The 22,754-nt window shown below is 45.3% G+C and overlaps 1 protein-coding gene across 1 annotated transcript; it reads left to right on the top strand.

The window, feature by feature from the left end:
• The first annotated feature begins 4,216 nt into the window (after positions 1 to 4,216).
• CAV2 (caveolin 2) lies at positions 4,217 to 18,881 on the top strand. Its single transcript, XM_030216342.1, has 3 exons — positions 4,217 to 4,497; positions 4,868 to 5,055; positions 17,369 to 18,881. The coding sequence occupies exons 1-3, from the start codon at positions 4,354 to 4,356 to the stop codon at positions 17,517 to 17,519; spliced, it is 483 nt and encodes a 160-aa protein (XP_030072202.1). The 5' UTR covers positions 4,217 to 4,353; the 3' UTR covers positions 17,520 to 18,881.
• The last annotated feature ends 3,873 nt before the right edge of the window (positions 18,882 to 22,754 follow it).

The following is a 22,754-nucleotide window of genomic DNA, read 5'->3' as shown; positions in this document are numbered from 1 at the left end:
GGGAAAAACATAAGAAGGGGGAAAATGCAGAGCAAAGGGAAACAAGGAAGAAACATGATTGAAAAGACAGGAAAGAGGGGGCTGAGAGTGAGAGAGGGGAAAGTAATTGTGAAGGCGTGAAACCAAATGGACAGGAATGGAAGAACTGAAAAGGAGATAGAGAATGATGAATTGAGATATGGCTGGGTGAAGGTTGGAAGAGTAAGCAATGGACCAGCTGAGAATGACTGGAGGACTTGGAGGGAAAATACACTCAAGCCCTGATGCACAAAGCTTACCGTACTAGCAACATCTGATTTAGACAGGTTCTAGCCAGTTTAGGGTTCACGTTATTCAGCGTTTAATACATAAAGGGGTTCTGCGTCAATCTTACCATTTGTGGTAGCATCCACGATAATCCTATACAAATGTATTACAAGGATCTGATTAGTATTAAAATGAACATTCCAAGCGATGCACAGAAAGGAGCACCTACCTTTAACGTTCAAATTTTTCTGGGAGGTCTGCTCGATGGAGCAGTCCGCTGTCGTATTTTAATAGTATATGCACGTGTGTGTGAAATATGCCAGGCGCATGTATCCCGCACATAACAGTACTGTGAAAAAGTTGTCATGGAACAAAAATAAAGGCTGATGCAAGTTGTCCTCGGCACCTGCAGCTGGATAAAAAGCTACACACAGCTTTCATATATATGCACATATCTCTCCATATAAAACGCACCTCCAACGTTCTAATGAAGCCTCACTTTCCCAACATTCTAAAGTGAGGCGGCTGAGACCACTTTTTTGCTCCATGAGTGTCTGCCCCGCCCACGTGTCAAACGTTATGGCGTCGGGGGCGGAGCAATCACTCACCCAATCGCATTGGAGGTGCGTTTTGGAAGGTAGGAGGCACAGTATCTGCACTTCGCAATGCCCCCCCCAAGGTCGCCACACACCTCACCCCTACACCCACCCCAGGTAGCCACCCAGGCACTCCCGCTGCCACTCAAAAAAACAGCCCCCAGCCAGGGAAACAGACTCACACCCAGCCATCCACAATGCTGCAACCCCCCCCCCCCCCAGGTCGCTCGCTCGCTCATCCAGCCAGGTCACCACTCTGCCCACCAGTTCACTGCTCCACCCGGGCACTCCCGCTGCCACTAACAAAAACAGCCCCCAGCCAGGGAAACAGACTCACACCCAGCCTTCCACAATGCCGCTACCCCCCCCCCCCCCCCCACACACACACAGATCGCTCGCTCACCCACCCAGCTCACCACTCCGCCCACGAGTTTGCTGCTTCAGCCGCCCCCCACCCGGTCTACCAATGGCACAGGCCCCCAGCATTGAAGGAACACCGCCTCTCAAATACCTGTCAAACTTCTGCACGCAGCACTCCACCACATGATCGCTTCTCTTCGGGTCTTCTTCCCTCCCTGTGTCCCGCCCTTGCGGAAGTTACGTCACACGAGGGTGGGGCACAAGGAGGGAAGAAGACACAAAAGGAAGCGAACTGCTGGGCTGGCTTGCTGCGTGCAGCACTTTGAAACGGCGGTAAGACGGGGGGGAACAGTGATCGGCGATATCGGGGGCAGGGGCGACTGGAGACCTCAGGGGGAGGGGCATGAATGGGAACAGAAAGCGACTGATGGTGGACATGGGGTTGGTGGGGAGAGATGCTGGATGGGAGGGCAATGTAGGAGTAAGGGAGAGAACTCAGGGAGGACTCTGGAACTGGGAGGGAGAGAGGACCCTGGAACTGCGAGGGAGGGGGGAACCTTGAAACAGGGAGGGAGAGAGGGAGGGGGCATCATGAAACACAGAGGGAAGGAGGGAGGGAGGGAGGGGGCATCATGAAACTCAGAGGGAGGGAGGGAGGGAGGGAGGGAGTGAGTGGGGGACCTGGAACCGGAAGGGAGGGAGGGACCAAACCTGGAACTGGGAGGTAGGGACGACCCTGGAAGAGGGGGGGAGGGGGGTGACGACGACCCTGGAACTCAGACGGATGGATGACCCTGTAACTGGGAGGGAGTGAGGGGAGGGGAGGGGGGACCTGCCGGCACACACTCTCATTTTCACACACACTCTCTCTCTCACACACACACTCAGTCTCACTTTCTCTCTCGCACACACACACACACACACCCGCATATTCACTCTCTCTCTCTCATACAGTCACTCTCACACACACTCCTTCAGACATACACACTCTGAGGAAACACCTTGCTAGCGCCCGTTTCATTAGTTTCAGAAACGGGCCTTTTTTCCTAGTATAAACAATATATCCCCTGGCGTCTGAAAGTTGTTTTGGAACCCTAGGAAAAGAAACCTTTAAAAAGTTGTCCTGGAACTTTAAAAAAAAGGGTGAAACACATTTTGGAGGTACATCCACGGCAAATGCATTGTAGCTTTTTTTCATCGACTCTTTGCGACATACTGTTCTACGCATTCGCTAGGCACTTTTCCTACTGAACTGCTTGCAGAAATTATGTGCAGCTCATTTGCATGCAATTTTCTTTGAGCATTGCTCTAATTTTGAAATCGGTAACTTCAACCGTGGATCTAAACGCACACAGTTTTTAACGGCGACTTTTGCGCATCAGCCCTCAGTACTTTTATTTATTCCATACATCCTTGCGCAGGGATTCTGTAGCTGATACAAATATTACAAAACATAAGAATACCAGGAAAGAAGGAACAGATGGCTCTTTCAAGGCAGAACCTGTAAAATGAAGATATTCCAACCCCCGTAGTCTCAAAACGAAAGTCCCCATTTTTTTTTTAACTTGAGAGTTCCCTTTAAAGGTGCCAGTTCTGTGGGCACCCCAACATTGATCAAATTCATTGGCTGTGGACAGGGAGACCTAATTTGTGTTGAACTTGGCACCTTCCAACATTGGTGCCAACATTTCAAAATAATTGGGGGTGCCAAGCAGGGGCGTAGCCAGACTTCGGCGGGAGGGGGTCCAGAGCCCGAGGTGAGGGGGCGCATTCTAGCTCCCCCCTGGTGCCGCTGACCCCCCCACACACACACCATTGCCGACCCCTCCCACCGCCGCTGCCAACTTTGACTCCCCCTGCCGATAACCCACTCAACCCCCCTCCCGCCGCCAACCCTCCCCCGCCGACGCTGGCGGGGGGCCTCAATCCCCACCAGCCGAGGTCCTCTTCTTCCGGTGCCAGGCTTCATTCTGTTTCTGTGAGTCTGATGTCCTGCACATACAGACTCAGAAACAGAACGAAGCCTTGCGCCGGAAGAAGAGGACCTCGGCTGACGGGGGTTGGGGTCCCCTGCCAGCAAAGGTAGCCCACGGTGACGGCTGCTGGGGGTAGGGTTGGTGGCGGGGAGGGTGGTTGAGAGGGTCATCGGCAGGGGGGTCCAAGGCCAAATCTACGGGGCCCAGGCCCCCATGGCCCCACATAGCTACGCCACTGGTGCCAAGCACAATACAAATTACCCCTTCCTGGACACAGGAATCCTTTTACTAAGATGCTGTAAAAAGTGGCATCAGCACGTGCTTATGCAGGTCAGCGTTAAGGCCATTTTTAACGCAGCTGGAAAATGGTTGATTTTCCTTTTTTTTTTTTTTTTTCAAATAATGCCCATGTGCTAATTTTGCCTTTAGCGCATGGCAATTAAAATATTAGCACGTGAATACTTACCAGCATCTGTTTTGTAGGTAGTAAGGGCTCGCTAATCTTGTGCTAATCAGTTTGGGGGTCTTTTGCAAAGCTGCATAGCATTTTCAGCTCATGGTAAAAATCAGCTGGTGGTAAACGCTGAGATGGCCATTATATTCCTTTGGGCATTTCAGCATTTACCACCTGCTGATTTTTACTGCCAGCTAAAAAACGCTAGCACGACTTTGTAAAAGACCCCCTTAGCAGGTGTAATGTAGATGTGCAAACAGATTAGTGGAGAACCATCCCACCCACCAGGCATGCCTGTCTGCAATAAAATGCCCGATAAGCCATTTTAAGCTGTGCCGGTTTGCGCAGTTTAGTAAAAGAACCCTCACAATGAAGTAGCTTGCCCAATATTGGGGGTGCTCAGCGCCCAGGGGGCACCCACAGAGCTGGGCTGGTTCCTATGCCTGCCAATGGTTTTGAAAAGTTGACTCCTCTAGTTCCCTTGATTGGGACCCAGAGATCTCCCCGCTTAACAGATCTGCCTTTGCACGCGTTGGTAGTAAGGAAGAACACTGGTACGGCGCGGTGGGACCCTCGCTAGCCGCTACTAGGCTCGCGCTCGGCTCTGGGCGTGGCTCTGGGCACGGGCGCAGCGCCGGAGCTCAGGACCCAGGGACAGGGAGAGAGAGGGAGCTGCCGCCGCGCACACTCCCGGGGAGGCAGGAGCGAGGAAAGGAGCAACATGGGGCTGGAAAAGAAGGCAGAAGCGCGGATCTTCATGGACGACGATGACCTCAACCCCTCGGCTCCCGGGCTCTCCGAGAAGGAGAAGAGTTTCGAGCAGGCTGAGGACCGAGACCCCAACGATCTGAACTCGCATTTGAAGGTGAGCAGGAACTTGGGGGGGGGGCTTCACAAGCGTTTACAGTCTTTGCTTAAGGTTCGGTCGCACACTTGCAATCCAGACTGTGCTGTGTTTGAGATGTTAAATCGTGTTGTATTGATACACAGAGTGCGATGTATCTTAATTGTGCTGAGCCACAAATTAAGAAGCGGTTGCAATTCAGTCAAAAACGAAATGTCCGACTTTCTCACTATAGTGAAGCTTTTGGAAATCATGCGCAAGTGTATTAAAAAAAAAAAAAAAAAAAAGGAGCGCTGTGCGTATTTCTGTACGTCTTTTCATCATCTGCTTTGCACAAGGATGTACTTACTATTAAGCTGCGATTTTGGTTTTCTTTCCTTCTTTATTGCAGTTAGGTTTTGAGGATGTGATAGCAGAGCCCTCCAGCACCCACAGTTTTGATAAAGTGTGGATTTGCAGCCATGCCTTGTTTGAACTCAGTAAATACCTGCTCTACAAGCTCCTCACTTTGCTGCTTGCCATTCCCCTGGCCTTCCTAGCCGGGCTTGTGTTTGCACTGCTTAGCTGTCTGCATATCTGGTGAGTGGATTTCCTGTGCAGGCTTTGCCTTCTGAAGCTGTACTGAGAATACAGTACAAAAGTTGTACACCTAAGAGGAACTAATCCTTTTGTGATGTTTTTTTTTTTTTTTTTAAAATAGCAAAAATGAAATTATGGTACTTAAACTTTTTTGAATTCATCAGATGGGGATATTTTTTTTTTTTAAGAACAAGTCATAAAAAGTTCATTGTATTATTAATTTGAATTTATAGGCTGATTATATATATATATATATATATATATATATATATATATATATATATATAAACAGTTTATAAAACCGTACACACACTAGAACGAGAGATGTTTGGGCACATAAAGATTTGTTGAGTTGAGCTGTCACTATCTGAACTGTTGTGTGCCATCTTCAGGCCCCTATTTAAGAAGCCATATCCATAATTTACATATGTACATCCTAGCATTTACAGTTGTATATCAAATAAATGTTGAAAACTCTGTTGTAGAAAGCCAGGATTTACACATATAAATCTGTAATATGTGTATATGGCAAGGGGGGGGGGCAGGGTTTGGTTAGGACCAAAAATTATACATGTAGGACACAGGATTTTATAAATTACACTCAAATATGGGCTGCTAGAAAAAATCAATGCAAAGCCTTAACTGTAATCTTGTTAAGCTATTTTTATTTTTCCCTTATGTAATGTATGAATGTTTCTCTTTCCTATCACTATGATGGAGTTTCTTTCACTTAGGGGGGGGGGGGACATTATAGCCTTATTGCACCTTAACGCGCATTAAGGGATTTAGTGCACACTAGATGCTAAAAACCTTGGAGCTGGGACCCCGTTCGACCCCAGCTATCCTTTACCCCAACCCCTACCCCCCCCCCCCTCCAAATAACTCCTTGAGAACCAATTTTGGGTAACATAGGCTGCAGCTTACTTTTTTACAATATAACTTCAATTAACATGAACAATATAGGCCCCCCTTTCTCAAGATACAAGAGTCCAGGCATACATCAGCAGTGGCTGCCCCCCTCCCCCCTTAGCCATTTGCCATATCAGCAAAACGGCCGCTTCCGGGCTCCGCCATAGCAGCAAGAATCCTACGCCGTGTGGACCTCCACACCTGCAGCCCGGGTCGCCTGACCCGCCTTTTCTGCCTTGGCTCAGCCCCCATGAGCACTCTCTCCTGTAGCTCGGATTTGTTATGTTCTTTTCTTTGCCGCTGTGACAGCTTCTATGCCTGAAATACATAAACAAAACACCATCGCGGGTGGGTAAACGCCTCCGAGGATCAAGGGAACGCCCTGACCTCGTCACAATCCCCCAGCTTTATTTTTCTTCTTTGCTCCGCCCCCACCAGTCTCTCCTTCCAATCAGCTTCCTGCCTCTCCCTTTTGCCAGCCCCCTAACTCTAAACTCACCAACCACACGATGGATTCGCGCTAAGGAGTCCTCATGGACCTGATTCTTCCCCCCGTCCTTCCTGCTTCCTCCGCCCGCTTTGAGACCCGCTCGAACGGGCCCAGCCCTCGTTTAACTGGGCCCGTCGAGATGAGCTCTCGGGCCTCTTAATAGGTATAGAATGGGCCTTTATCATTTAGTGTGCACTAATTCCTTTAATGCACATTAAGGCCATAACGTCACTTGAGTATATTTGAGGTGGAGGAGTAGTAGCCTAATAGTTAATGTGATGGAGTTTGATTCTGGGGACCTGGGTTCAATTCCCAGTGCAGCTCCTTGTGACCCTGGACAAGTCACTTCACCCTCCATTACTCCCAGTACAAACTTAGGGGGTACTTTTTCTAAGCCGTGGTAAAAAGTGACCTGTGGTAGTGTAGGCGCATGTATCGGGCATGCGCCAGGCCAATTTTTACCGCATCTGCAAAAAAGGGCTTTTTTTTTAATGGGACGGGAAAAGGGCCTGCGGTAAAACTGAAACCAGCGTGCGCCCCAAATCGGCCTGAGCCTTTAATGCCACCCATTGATCTAGCGGTATGAGCTCATGCGCTACATGCACAGTGACTATTCAGCATGCGCCAAAGTGCTGATTACCGCCGTAAAGAACGTGTGTGTGAGGAAATAAATAAATTAGGTGTTATGGGCACATGCCAAATGTAAAATTACCACCAGAGGGGCACAGTAGCCTGGTGATAGTCTCTTTTAGGTGTGCGCTACACGTGCATATCGCCTAACGCGCCTTTATAAAAGGGCTCCTTACATTGTGAGCCCACTAGAGATAGAAAAAGTACCAGCATATAATATACATAAACCGCTTTGGTTGTACCCACAGAAAGGCAGTATATCAAATCTATGACCCTTCACTTGATGAATTCTCCCCTTAGTATTGTCTATTCTGTAAACGGCTTTGATCTACAGATCAGCTAAAGTGGTATAGCATGTTCCGAATAATAATAAAAGATTCCTATGCCCTAACTTTAGAGCTTGCTGAAACCTGATGTAAATGCTGGCACTCAAGTTGGCCTCGCTAACCCAGTGTTCTGTAGTGGAGGAGTGGCCAGTGGAGGAGTGGCCTAGTGGTTAGGGTGGTGGACTCTGGTCCTGGGGAAGTGAGGAACTGAGTTTGATTCCCACTTCAGGCACAGCAGCTCCTTGTGACTCTGGGCAAGTCACTTAACCTTCCATTGCCTCAGGTACATATAAGTTCCTAAGCCGCATTGAGCCTGCCATGAGTGGGAAAGTGCAGGGTACAAATAAAACAAAATAAAAATAATAAATAACAACACGAACAACATTTTGGAATACTCCTGACATGCCTATGCCCCTCCCATGACCACACCCCTTTTTGAGATATGCTCCATGAGAGTTAGGCACACTGCCTTATAGAATAGTGTAAAACCAAATGCACGTGCCAATTAACTTGAATGTGTTTGGTTGTTAGCACCCAATTATTGATGGTTCAGAGCTCATTAGTCAATTAATTTGTGCGTGTATCTTGGGAGGGCATATAAATCTGGGTGCCATATGTAGAATCTGGGGAGTATTCCCCAATTCAGAAGGGGAATGTACAGTGGCGTTCCTAGGGGGGCTGACACCCGGGGCGGATCGCCGATGTGCCCCGCCCCTGGGTGCAGCGCCCCCCCCAGATGCAGCGCGACCCCTCTGGCAAAAGGACCCCCCCCGTGAAAGAACCCCCTCTGGTGCACGCTGTTCCAGGGCAGAGGGAGCATGGAATGAACGACAGACAGGCGCGCGTGGCACCCCCCCAGCGGCGTGCACACGGGGCGGACTGCACCCACCCCACCCCCTTAGGAACGCCACTGGGAATATACATCTGTTGCATTAATGCAATCATCCGGGTCCTGACTTCCAGCACAAACAAGATAGGACAGACCAAGGAGGTTGGATGAAACCAGGAGACGGGATGACATCAAAAAGTTGAAGCCAATTAGGTTAGTCTCTCTTTTGCCTTCCCCACGCAGCAGTCATCCCACAACAAAGCAAACAAACCTATCAGCTGCTACATCCACGTTGTGGTTCTTTATTGCTTGGTAGCTTTTTTATTTGATCCCACTTATATTTTCTTTTTTTTATTATTTTATTTATGCATTTTATATATTCACAAGTATTTAAACTTGTTACAAGAAACATTAGGCATGAATGAAACATATAATTTCAATACTTGAAATGAAAAAAAAAAAATACATTATTACTTCACCATGTCTACCTTAGACCACAATAAAGCAGATGAGAGGGAGAGGAGTCTAAACTGATTCAGGGAATCTAGTCAAAATATAATTAACAGGAAAGGCATAGCCTAACTTCCACCATTTCTCTTTAAATTATACTGGATTCATATCTTAACAATCTTTTTCAAATTTATAAACTCTCTCAGTTGAGTTGGTGCAAAAAATACATATTTTATACCTAAGTATTTTACAATACACTTGCAAGGGTAGGCAAGTAAAAAAGTTGCCCCCAAGGATCTAGTTTCCACTCTCATTTCCAGAAACTGTTTCCTTCTCTCCTGAGTAATTTTAGTCACATCCGGAAAGATCCAAAGTTTCTGACCGCAGAACTCTAATTGAGTATTCTTGAAGTAAAGTTTTAATACTGCGTCAAAGTCTTGTTCAAATACAAATGATATTAGAAGAGTCGCTCTTGTCATTACTTCAGATAGTGAGTCCTCCAAAATCATTGAAATATCTTTTAACTCCTCAATTTTCTCCAAATTTAAGGGGGTCTCTACCTGATTTTTCTTAGAAGGTAAATAATAAATCTTATTTATCGGTGGAATATTTTGAGATGAGAACTTTAAATTTTGCACAAGAAATTTTTTAAACATATCATATGGTGAAACTCCTATTGGTTTGGGGAAATTGAGAATTCGCATATTCAGTCTTCTATTATAATTCTCAATTTGTTCAATCTTTTGGCGCATATTTATATTATCTTTTATCACTGCTGAAACATTTTCTTTAAGTTTTCCAGTTTCTTCCTGAGAGCTCTTTTGTTGATCATTTAAATCTTGTTTCATTTTTTCCATAGATTTAGAGAGCTGATCAACAGTAGTTGCAAGGTTTTTAGTCTCTTGTGTGGAGGTAATTATAAGTTTTTGCATTTTCTCCATTGCCAACCACAATGTATCTAGAGTTACCACTCTGGGCAGGTTTCCCCGCGTTAGATTACCTTCAACTGCCGCGTTCATTTCCAAAGGGGGACACTCTCCGCTGACCACATCTTCACCAACTTCCGGGTTGTGTAGTTCAGCTCTCCCCTCTCGAATCGCGGCAGGACAGAGTGGCGTTCCAGTATCTGGAGGAGACAAAGAGATCTCACTCTCCAGCGACGCCGGAATCCCTGCACCAGCGTCTAGCGGAGTTTCTCCTCCTGTTTGTGTTGGTGTGCGCTGAGCCACGAAGTCATCGAGCGTTCCTTGCCTGGGAGAAGATGTGCGAGCTTGGAGGGGTAAGGCTCTCACCATTCCCTTTCTTTTAGTATGGGGCATTGCTTTCAGAAGAAAAAAAAAAACGATAAGGCAATTCACATCTCCACGAACTTCGGACACTCAGCGTCTTGGCGCCATCTTGACTCCTCCCCCCGGAACTCCCCACTTATATTTTCAAACATGCCGGCTTGTGCAGTGAGCAGGGGTGGGGGCAGCGGCGGTCCAGTTCTGCCCCGGGCCCAGCTGTATCTCTCAGTGGCCCTGCTCACACCCAAATTTAGGAGTGAGAGCACATCGAAAACGATCTACGAACTAACCGACTTCCGCAAACTACTGAACATCTACTGCAAGGACCAAAACATATGAATTCACACACACTATAGGAAAGCACCAATTCACTCTCTTCTGAATTCTCTTCCCCATACTTTCACCACACTTAACATAGTAACATAGTAGATGACGGCAGAAAAAGACCTGCACGGTCCATCAAGTCTGCCCACGATAAACTCATATGTGTATACCTTACCTTGATTTGTACCTGTCTTTTTCAGGGCACAGATCGTATAAGTCTGTCCAGCAGTATTTCCCGCCTCCCAACCACCAGTCCCGCCTCCCATCACCGGCTCTGGCACAGACCCCGTATAGGTCTGCCCTCCCCTAGCCTAGCCTCTCAACCACCAACCCCTCTTCCCCCCACCACCCAATTTCAGCTAAGCTTCTGTGGATCCATTCCTTCTGCACAGGATTCCTTTATGCCTATCCCACGCATGTTTGAATTCCGTTACCGTTTTCATGTTCACCACCCTCTCCGTGAAGAAATACTTCCTGACATCTTTCCTGAGTTTGCCCCCCTTCAATCTCATTTCATGTCCTCTCATTCTACCGCCTTCCCATCTCTGGAAAAGATTCATTTGCGGATTAATACCTTTCAAATATTTGAACATCTGTATCATATCACCCCTGTTCCTCCTTTCCTCCAGAGTAAACATGTTCAGGTCAGCAAGTCTCTCTTCATACGTCTTGGAACGCAACTCCCATACCATCCTCGTAGCTTTTCTTTGCACCGCTTCCGTTTTTTTAACATCCTTCGCAAGGTACGGCCTCCAAAACTGAACACAATACTCCAGGTGGGGCCTCACCAACGTCTTATACAGGGGCATTAAAACCTCCTTTCTTCTGCTGGTCACACCTCTCTCTATACAGCCTAGCAACCTTCTCGCTACGGCCACCGCCTTGTCGCACTGTTTCATCACCTTCAGGTCCTCAGATACTATCACCCCAAGATCCCTCTCCCCGTCCGTGTCTATCAGGCTCTCCCCACCTAACACATACGCCTCCCTTGGATTTCTACTCCCTAAGTGCATCACTTTGCATTTCTTCGCATTGAATTTTAATTGCCAAACGTTAGACCATTCTTCCAGCTTCTTCAGATCTTTTTTCATGTTTTCCACTCCCTCCGGGGTGTCCACTCTGTTGCAAATCTTGGTGTCATCCGCAAAAAGGCAAACTTTACCTTCTAACCCTTCGGCAATGTCACTCACAAATATATTGAACAGAATGGGCCCCAGCACCGATCCCTGAGGCACTCCACTACTCACCTTTCCCTCCTCCGAGCGAACTCCATTTACCACCACCCTCTGGTGTCTGCCCGTCAACCAGTTCCTAATCCAGTTCACCACTTCGGGTCCTATCTTCAGCCCTTCTAGTTTATTCAAGAGCCTCCTGTGGGGAACCGTGTCAAAAGCCTTGCTGAAATCTAAGTAGATGACGTCCATAGCACGTCCTTGATTTAATTCTCCTGTCACCCAGTCAAAGAATTCAATGAGATTCATTTGGCACGATTTCCCTTTGGTGAAACCATGTTGTCTCGGATCTTGCAACTTATTGGCTTCCAGGAAATTCACTATCCTTTCCTTCAGCATGGCTTCCATTACTTTTCCAATAACCGAAGTGAGGCTTACCGGCCTGTAGTTTCCAGCTGCTTCCCTATCACCACTTTTGTGAAGAGGGACCACCTCCGCCATTCTCCAATCCCTCGGAACCTCTCCCGTCTCCAAGGATTTATTAAACAAATCTTTAAGAGGACCCGCCAGAACCTCTCTGAGCTCCCTCAATATTCTGGGGTGGATCCCGTCCGGCCCCATGGCTTTGTCCACCTTTAGCTTTCCAAGTTGTTCATACACACTCTCTTCCGTGAACGGTGCTCTATCCACTTCATTCTCAGGTGTGCTTTTGCCAGTCCCTCTCGGTCCTTCCCCAGGATTTTCTTCAGTGAAAACAGAACAAAAGTATCTATTTAGCAAATTGGCTTTTTCTTCATCATTTTCTACATAGCGTTTTGCTGTATCTTTTAGTCTCACAATCCCCTTTTTAGTCTTTCTCCTTTCACTAATATACCTGAAGAAGTTTTTGTCTCCCCTCCGTACATTTCTAGCCATTTGTTCTTCCACTTGTGCCTTCGCCAGACGTACCTCTCTCTTGGCTTCTTTCAGTTTCATCCGGTATTCCTCCCCGTGTTCCTCTACTTGAGATTTTTTGTATTTCTGGAACGCTAACTCTTTAGCCTTTATTTTCTCAGCCACTTGCTTTGAAAACCATATCGGTTTCCTTTTTCTCTTGCTTTTATTTACTCTCCTTACATAAAGGTCTGTGGCCCTGTTTATTACTTCTTTCAGCTTGGACCACTGTCCTTCCACCTGTTGTGCGTTCTCGCAGCCCATCAGCTCCTTCCTCAGGTATTCCCCCATTTTGTTAAAGTCAGTTCGCTTGAAGTCCAGGACTTTGAGTTTAGAGTGGCCGCTAACCACATGAGCCGTTATATCAAAACAAACCGTTTGATGGTCACTGCTTCCCAGGTGCGCAGCCACTCGGACATTTGACACACTATCTCCATTCGTGAGCACCAGATCCAACGTCGCTCCCTCCCTTGTGGGTTCCGTCACCATTTGTCTGAGCAGAGCACTTTGGAAAGCATCCACAATTTCTCTACTTCTTTCCGATTTCGCAGAAGGAACCTTCCAATCTACATCCGGCAGATTAAAATCTCCCAACAACAGCACCTCTCTTTTTTTCCCCAACTTTTGAATATCAGCGATCAGATCTTTATCCAGTTCCTCCAATTGTGTCGGGGGTCTGTAGACAACACCCACGTGGACCAAGGTTCTATCCTCTCTTGTTAAGGTGATCCATATCGCTTCTTCCTTTCCCCACTTCCCTGTCATTTCAGTTGCTGCGATATCATTTCTCACATACAGAGCTACTCCTCCACCTTTACGTCCCTCTCTATCCTTCCTAAAAAGATTATAGCCTGGTATGTTTACATCCCATTCATGGGAACCATTGAGCCATGTCTCTGTGACTGCTAAAACCACACTCACAGATAAAACTGTTACACCCTAATATCCTTTCGTTATTGTCCTATCGCCCTATCATTTCCCCATTGTCACATTTCATTGTTTCTATTCCTAGATGATTTGACTTTGTCTTCCCACAACTCTTCACAATATACCCATAATCGTATTATGACCAATTGTATTTCTATTATTCACAACATATTGTAAGCCACACTGAGCCCGCAAATAGGTGGGAAAATGTGGGATACAAATGCAATAAAAATAAAATAAATCAAGCTAGCATTCTGTAAAGAGTGGATTGCACAGAAAGCCCTTTACAGAATATTTTCTTAGCGTGGATCATAACCAAACTTTGGCTGCCATTTCCTGAATCTGACCCTTAACGTACATATGGGCAGATCTTGAGCGTGTTCCAAGTGATGCGTACAACTTCTAGAATGCTGTCAGTGGCACTCCTTGCATGGCACACTTAAGTGCATCCACCTATGCCAACCATTGAGCTGTTATAAGTAGGCACAGCTAACTTGTGGCATACCAGTGTGGTTTTGTGTTAATATTCAATCATGGTTTAAGCATGCCCTTAAGCTGTTATAGAATTGACCCCAAGCGTGCCCCTGTGTGATGCTTAAAATGAATTTATAGAATCTGTACCTAAGCATTTATCGTATTGCATTCCTGGGTAAACTTCCACTGAGAAATTACTGCAAAAGCATAAGGAATCCTTAATATAGTTCTCCCCTGAGTCCATCCCTTTAACCAGACTTGGCAGGCCTAGCATGGGATCGTTATGAGACAGATGCTTTGGGACAAGCTTTCTCATTCTTTTACATGACTTTTCTTGAAACGTGAATACAGTTCCATTTCTTTCTTGTATTAATTGATTTTATTGTGTTATAGAATTTTTAGGATATGTAGTCATGATATGAATATATGTTGATCATTATGGAGTTTGCCTGGAAGTGTAATAAGTAGGCTAGAAATAGATTTTCATCTTGTTATGCGTCGTCTTGGCTGAATTTCTTTAAAAAGGCGGTAAAAAAAATCCTAAAAATAAATGAAATGAAAGTTACAGAACAATGTATAGTTGATCTGCTTGTTAAAGCTCATTGGCTTTTCATAATTACCACCACAGGAATGGTGAAGGAAGTGATTATTTATATATATATATATATATATATATATATATATATATATATATACACACACACATACATATATACACACACACACACACCTGGTTTTATTTATTTATTACTCTTCAGCTGTCTCAGAATTTTTTTTTCTCATTGTGCAATCATCACTTGAGGTATAAGTAAAATCTCAACACTCCCAGAATAATCTATATGACCCAGAGTTCCAAACTGTTCAGGAACCTGTCCAGAAAGCGATTGCAAACAGATGTGACAAGGAATGATACCTCTTTGTCCAAAATAGTGAAATTTCCTGTGCACAAGAGTGTGAAAGGAAAGGTGGGAGGTTGACCACAGATACCAAAGACTGGAGAGATGCACTCTGGAGTGAAAAATCCTTTATTGATAAAATGACTCGACACAAATGTTGTGTTTTGGCCGCTAGACCTGCATCAGGAGTCCCTACAAATAGCAAAGAGAACCAGCAAGACGCCAATGCCCCTCTCCAATACTAGAAGCATTGCTCAAGTCTAAGACTATTGGAAAAACGTTACAACGCAGCATCCACACTCAGCAAACGTCCTCAATCCAAAGCAAGATCTCCAGTCGCCAGCAGCCTCTCTTCCGGTCTCAGTAAAGGTGAGACTTGAACAATGCTTCTAGTATTGGAGAGGGGCATTGGCATCCTGCTGGTTCTCTTTGCTGTTTGTAGGGACTCCTGATGCAGGTCTAGCGTCCGAAACACAACGTTTGTGTCGAGTCATTTTATCAATAAAGGATTTTTCATTCCAAAGTGCATCTCTCCAGTCTTTGGTCAACCTCCCACCTTTCCTTTCACACTCTTGTGGTTTCTCATGGGATGTTCGAGTTCTCCGCCTTGGCAGATTCTCTTGGACACATATTCCCCATGCACAACCAGGTCAATATTCAAAAGCAGTTATGCAGTCAGCACCCATGAAGGCATGAGTGCTTTATTTAAATAACTTTAATGGCTGGATAAAAGATAAATTTTGGCCTGCCATCAAACTGCCCATCCAAAATCAATGGTTTTCAATCCAGTCCTTGGGTCACATCCAGCCAGCCAGGTTTTCAGGATATCACCAGTGAATATGCAACTAATATATTACCACAACTAGGAGTGGCCTAACCGGTTAAATGCTGCTCCTAATTAGCTGGAAAAAAAACACCTAAGAGGTCAATATTCAAAGTGACTCAACCAGCCAGAAACGGTTGGTGGCTGGTTAAATCATTTGTGCAGAGCTATCTGCTGGTAATTAGTGGCATTTAACCATAGACCGGTAAACTCAAAGCTGACTATTTTGTGGGTAGTCTAGGGGTGGAGTCAGCACTTACGCAGTTAAGTGCCAATGTTCAGCACTTAGGAGGACTTTTACAGAGCGCCGGTAAGCCCAACGAGGGCTTACAGCTCGCTCATTCAGGACTACAGCCAAACCAATGCTGCCGTCAATGGTAGTCCTGCCCCGAGTGCGCACCATTTCCGGGAGAAAAAGAAAATCCCCAGAAATGGCTTATATGGCGTTAATTGGGCATTAACGCATGCTGCCCACTGGGTAGCGATAAGGGCTCCCTGTCGCATGACCATGCGGTAAGTGTTCTCTTACCGCATGGCCATGTGTGCTGGGGGCTTTTTTATCCACTGTGGTGAAAAGGGCCCTGGCGCATGGGGAAAAAATAGCCCCTGCCAGTAGCGCAGGGCCCTTTTTCCCACAGCTTGGTAAAAGGGCCCCTTAAACATCTAAGTTAAGCGGTTATATTGGACTGCATAAAAATCAGTCCTGTCTTTATGCGGTGTTGCTTAGGTTGAATATAGCACTTAACCACATAAGATATTGCTAGCTGCATAACCCTGGATATTCAATGCCAGTGCCCAGACATGGCCCGTCATTGAATATCTTGGAATAACACTGGGGGCAGTTAAAAAAAAACGCTCACTGCCACTGACTATCTACCCGTAAGTTTACAGTTTGCCTGCCTCTCTCTTTGTCTCTCAGGGTTGCCAACTCCATGCATTGCATGGGTTTTTTTGAGCTTCCCACAGGCATTTTCTAACAGTCGTAGGTTGCAATGTTTTGGGTGTTTTTTTGTTTTTTGAGCAGCCGCTAAGGCTGGTTCCTTCTGGCTCTCTCTACTGTCACCCTATTGGTCAAATTTGGAGCCAAAATGAGGCTTGGTCCATCTCAAACCTCATTCCAGCTCCAAATTTGACCAATAAGAGGGCGAGGTGGATGATGAGGTCTTCAGCTGATGATGACTCATCATGCTGTTGTCTGGAAGAGAAGCAAGGCAGAGAGCAGCACGTTGAGGAGAACGCAGTGAGCACTGGCATCATGTGGTGGAGCGAGGACTGGAGGATGGAGGCAGGAAAGCAAACTGAGTACCACACAGGCAAGGCTACAGCCTAAATCATGTCCAAAAGTAGCCCCATAATTTTTAACACCAAAAATAGCTATGTGAGAAGGGAGGGAGATAGGGAGGGACACCCCCCCCCCCCTAGATATTTTTGGTATTGGGCTACTTTGGGGCATGACTTGTGCTAGAAAATTTCTCTCTCTCTCTCCTCCCCCCCCCCCCCCCCATCCTCCCAACAGGTCTTTATCCAACCTTTCTCTCATATCCCCAATCCCCACTCTGTCTTCACCCCCTGAAAAAAATTAAAACAAGAAAGCTGATTGTGTCTAATAGATGGGTGTTCCAATTATTGATCATATTGTAATTGCATTATTTTTTGTGCATTGATTATTTGTAAACTGCCTTGAGTTGAACTTTGGATTAAGGAAAGCAGTATATAAGCTCAGTCTATTAACAGAAGCCTGGGTGATACAATACAGTTTGTTAGCATATGCCAGCATTAGCTGATCAATGGTAAGGGTTTCACACCGGGTAAGACCTAAAAATGTTACGTTTTCTCTCTTCTAGGATCCTAATGCCTTTTGTAAAGAGCTGTTTAATGGTCTTGCCTTCTGTACAGACTGTCTGGAAGACCATGACAGATAGTTTCATCGCCCCATTGTTCAGGAGTATGGGAGGCTGCTGCTCCTCAGTCAGTATACGCTTGGACAAAGACTGAAGAGCCACCGGCCCTACATAGGTGGTTTCATACCGTTACACAAACCAAAATGCTACTGTTTCCAAATTGTGTGTGTTAAAAATGACTGGTTTGAAGGGAAAATACATTTGTTCTGTCTTAATATATGTCCTATTTTCAAGGTATCAGTTGTATAATGGGGGAGAGGAAGATTCCGTGAGAATAGATATAATTTCTGTAATCTGTTTTCACAGAAGCTTAATCATACACTGTTGCTGTACAGATAGACCAAAAGTGCGTAGACATTCAAGTGGCTATCAGACCAAAGAGAGATTCATTACAAAAGGACTCTCTTGTTGTTTTATATGTAATTAATTTGTTTTTAAAAAATCCAGAAAGAAATGATAGACAAAAATGTTCAAAACCAACATTTATCTGGGAATATTTGGATAGAGCAATGTGAGATATACCAGATCCCACAAAAAGTCAATAAAGATGGATGGAGTAATATACAAATGAGAAGACAGTGATAACACAAAACAGTGAAAGAGAGCCTGTATTCATATGCATTTAGCTCGTAGTTATAGTTCTTCAAATCCATTATTCTTCATATTTTTATTTATAGAATTATTTCATTTCCAGTGATTAATGAGGCCTGTTAAGCTTGGGTAGAGGGGTGTTAGTTAAGCGGAAGTGCATATGCACATCTGCTTTTGTTCACAGTCAATTGTGATCTATGCCAGTGTGCCGCGGCAGAGAGTCACTACTGCCTGATGTTCAGGTCCAAAGCAACATCCAGGTTTTGCTGTCAACACCCCACAATAACAGAAGGGTGAAGGCATTTGGTTTTTAGTCCATGCCTTTCTCAGTACCTCAAGGCAAGTTATATTCAGGTACACTAGGTAATTTTCTGTGCCCAGCAAGCTTGCGTCAGAGACCATAGAGAGTTAAGAGATTTGTCCCAGATCACAAGGAGTAGTGGTAGAATTTGAACCTTGGCTTTCTTGGTCCTTAGTCCATTGCTCTGACCAATAGACCACACCTCCACTGGTAGTACTGGTGGTTCTTAAACATGCAGGAGCTCCTTGCTTGAGAACAAGTGTCATCATGCATGCCTCTCTTTCCAAGAATACAGAAATTAGCTGGCAGATCACAGATAACCAGGCCCTGGCTTGTGTAGGACACACACTGTGCTCAGCAACTGTTCTTTCCCCTTCTGAGCTTTTGAGTCCTTTTGGCCTCTGTCATATTCCCCAGGCTGAATGAAATGAGGAGAAAGTGTACTGGGCACCTGGAGCATCTTGAGCTGGAAACGCACCCTGTGCGATATCCCCCCCCCCCCCCCCCCCAGTGATCCTACCTTGCCCACTGCATCAAAGCCAAAGAGAGGAGGCAGTGGATAGGGTGCAGTTCCCCCCCCCCCCCCCCCCCCCCCCCGCCATGGCCTGTGCACCTGTACTGGTTGCACATACCTCACTATGGCCCTGCTGATCAATGGATTCAACTCAACTCTTGAGTTCAGGAGCAGCAGTGGGGGAGCTCTGACAAGTGACAGCCAAGGTAATAAACAGAGGCAGCTTCCCACACTCTGTGGAGTTCAGCTTTCTCCTACGCCCAGGAGTCCTCAAAGATCTATAGTTGTCCCAGGCTTTCTTGAATTCGGATACTGTAATCACTGCAACAATATCCAATAGCATCTGTGTCCAGCTCTGCAGCTGATTGTGAAACAGCAGTCCTTTCTGACTGCAAGTGTGGCAGTCAGGTCTCCTCAGAGTGTCTTCATATCCACCAGTGTCATCTTTGTCAATTTTTGTCAAATTTTGTCAAATTTGGCCTCAAACTTGGCATTATCTTTGCTCTCCACTCCTTTTATGGAGAGATCCGCGTCAAAGAAATGCTGCCATATTACTCCTTACATAATGACCCGGTCTTCCGCCTCTGGTCCAAAACCTTTTATATTTCTCAGAGTAGGATTTTTAGTTGTGCATTTGCAGGAATATGAGTGTTTTTCCACATATTAACAATGGATCTCATCGTACCATGGATCCCTTCTTCAAGTGAACTGTTACCTTAATCTTATGCACCTTTTAATTCACTCAGATATCTATATGATTATTGAATATGGCTCTACACCATTGTGTATATTTTGCATTGTATAAATGTGACCTATTCATGTTAATCAAACACTACAAAAGTATTGATTTATTAATGAAGATTAGCAAAATGTTATGGGAAGTAAAATTATTAGCAATGAGATTTTTCGGGCTAGATAAAGATATGTTATTCATGGGTAAAAAGCTTAAAAATACTTGCGCATATAAAAACTATTATTTTATGTTTATGTAACAATGAGTAAATGTTGCCTTATCTGTATATGTTTTTCAAGGATGTTATATATTTTTTTAAAGCACTGCTAGCTATATTCCTCAAAATCTCAATGAACTTGTTTCTTGTTTCCTGCTTAGGTTTAGTTCGAGATTGCTTTTCTCTTTTGTCCTCTACATGTTCTGTCCACAAACATTGAGGTTTTCTTTTATGTGATTCGAGGTCTGCCTGTAGCCTACTCAGAACTGGCTACACCCCAGCAATATTTGCCCTATTTTTATGTTCTCCCCATCCCCCCCCCCCCCCCCCGATTTAGTCTAGTACAAAGGTTCTCAACCACACCTGAAGATCCTGAAAGCCTGTCTCCCAAAGAATGGATTGAGAACCCCTGGTTTAGTTGCTATGGCAACAGTCTTTGCCTGGGGGGCCACAGCAGCTCCATTAGGAGCCTTGCTAATGTGGATCCCAAGTTTGGCCACTAGTAGTCATCTCTAAGCTGTGACTGACCATTATTCCCCTGGAGGCTGTGAGTGCCGTCTCCTCAAGTCCACATCCAGAGCTAGCCTGAGTAACAGAAATCTAACCTGGGAATTAAACTGAGCCATGGAGCCAGCCTGCTTTGTTTTAAAGGAAAATAGCTCTTTGCCCGAGGCTAGTCTTCTCTAGCTCATGTCATATTTCTAGGTATAATATGATGTCCACATGTGGTTCAAGTATAGATCACTACAGCCATGCCCCCCAAGTTCCTGAAATTCAGAATGGTCGCAGTAGCCAAGTCGGAGTCACTTTCAGAATATTATAGCATTAGTAACTCGGACAGTAAAATCTAAATCATCAGTGGCATTCCTAGGTCAGCTGCCACCTAGGGTGGATCACCGCTGCGCATCACCTCCACAGCGCATCACACCCCCTCAGAGCATCACCTCCACCCCCTCCAGTGCATCACTCTTACCTCCTGGGGCAGGGGGTGCAGGACAGTCACAGGGCTGTCATTCCCTGTCCCAGAACAGGAAGTAACATCAGAGGGAGCAGGGAACCGGCGGAGCCCACAGCCATGCGGCTGTTCCTTGCACCCCCTTGCAGCATGCACCCAGGGCGGACCGCCCCCCCCCCCCCCCCCCCCCCCGCCCTTGGTATGCCACTGTAAATCATAACAAAATAAGGGGTTTTAAATTGATTAATGTTAGCCAAACTGCTTTAGCACTGTATACACTGGCACTTTGACTTCTTAAAACATATCAAAAGTGGTCAAAATGACAAAGAAACCAACCTTGAATGAAAATAATGAGCTAAATTTGCAAAAAAGATACTACCACATTATCGTACCTTATTTGCCACGGGTCCTGTTTTATGTAATGGGGCTTATCTACTAATAATGGGGTTCTTTTGCTAAACTGTGTTTAATTTTGTAGTTACCATGCCTTAACGCAAGAAAGGAGGATGGGATTTGATATACCGCCTTTCTGTGGTTACCAGCACAGCGGTTTACATATTAAGTGGGCCTTCTGCAAAGGCACGCTAGTATTTTTAGCACCTGCTAAAAATAAGCATGCACTAAATGCTAGAGATGGCCATATATTCTTGTGGGCATCTCTAGCATTTAGCGCTCGCTAAAAACGCTAGCGTGCCTTTGTAAAAGACCCCCCTAAATTAATGTATGGCAAGTGCAGAATTAATGCTGCAACTATTGGGGGCATGTCCAACATGTCCTTTGTAGATCCAAAGTTAAATTCCATTAGTATGCGATAACATGGTCATAGCACTAAGCTTCTCCTACTTAGGAGGCGTTAAGGGGACCTGTGTTAACTGCGGTAGGTGGTACATGTTAACTGTAATATATGCTCCACACCCATTGTCCACCCATTCCCCACCTGGTTACCTCTCCTAGCTGAAAATACCCATAATGCGCAAGTGAGTGCACAGTGACCCCCAAATTCTATAAAAAGTAAGATTTGGGTGTTCGCCCAATTTGCATGTGCAATTTAATTGAATAACAAGCCAATTAGCGACGATAATTGAGATCTTAAGCAATTGTTGCAGCTAATTGGTTTTAATTAAAATTTACTTGTGTAATTTAGGCATGGGAGCCACACGGAAATTTTACACACAGGTCCAAAAAGGGGGTGGGTGTGGCCATGGGCGGATCAAGGGCATTCCTTTAATTTATGCGCACTGTTATAGAATAAAGGGGATCCACACCTAATTTAGACAAGGATTCATTGGTGTAAATGGTCACACCTAAATGTAATCGCTGTTCCTGGCACTAAACGCTATTCTGTAAATGGCGTCTAACTTTAAGCACCATTTATAGAATAGCAATCGGTGCTGTTTGTTTGTTTGTTTTTTTGGCACCAATTTTTTTTTTTTTGCCCTGCTGTGTACGTCTAGTAGCACTTCAGAAATGATAAGTAATAGTAGTAGTTTATAGAATTCAGGCCTAATTATAAAGATACCACAAAAGCAGTTACCATATTTGTATAGTAACAGTTAACATGCACCAATTTGCACATTAAAGGTAAATTCAAGCAAGAACGCCAATATTTAGGTGCCGGGATGATATGCACTAAGAACAAAGTTTATAACAGCAGTTCCACACGGAACTTCCATTATAAAAGTCCACAGTTCTCAGTTCCATGCAGAACTTCCATTATAAAAGTCCACAGTTCTCAGTTCCATGCAGAACTTCCATTATAAAAGTCCACAGTTCTGCGCTCTACTGCATGTGGGAGCATGTATGCTAACCAGATGGCTGGTGAAAATAAGAACATAAGAATAGCCATACTGGGTCAGACCAGTGATCCATCTAGCCCAGTATCCTCCTTCCAACAGTAGCCAATTCAGGTCATAAGTACCTGACAGGATTCCGAAATTCTCACACTTAACTGTAGGCAGTTAGGTGCGTAACTGCTAGTATTCTACAACCCATTTGCATGTCCCCCTAGGCACACCCCT

This window comes from Microcaecilia unicolor, chromosome 10 (assembly GCF_901765095.1).
Source record: "Microcaecilia unicolor chromosome 10, aMicUni1.1, whole genome shotgun sequence".
Taxonomy (NCBI): Eukaryota; Metazoa; Chordata; class Amphibia; order Gymnophiona; family Siphonopidae; genus Microcaecilia; species Microcaecilia unicolor.
The sequence above is the reverse complement of the archived record's forward strand: the minus strand, read 5'-3'. Positions and strand labels throughout refer to the sequence as shown.

Bases quoted from the DNA above. Each gene is read 5' to 3' on its own strand.
- CAV2 (XM_030216342.1), top strand. From the start codon at position 4,354: ATGGGGCTGGAAAAGAAGGCAGAAGCGCGGATCTTCATGGACGACGAT. The intron at 4,498-4,867 runs GTGAGCAGGAAC...TCTTTATTGCAG, and splicing joins ATCTGAACTCGCATTTGAAG to TTAGGTTTTGAGGATGTGAT. The intron at 5,056-17,368 runs GTGAGTGGATTT...TCTCTCTTCTAG, and splicing joins CTTAGCTGTCTGCATATCTG to GATCCTAATGCCTTTTGTAA.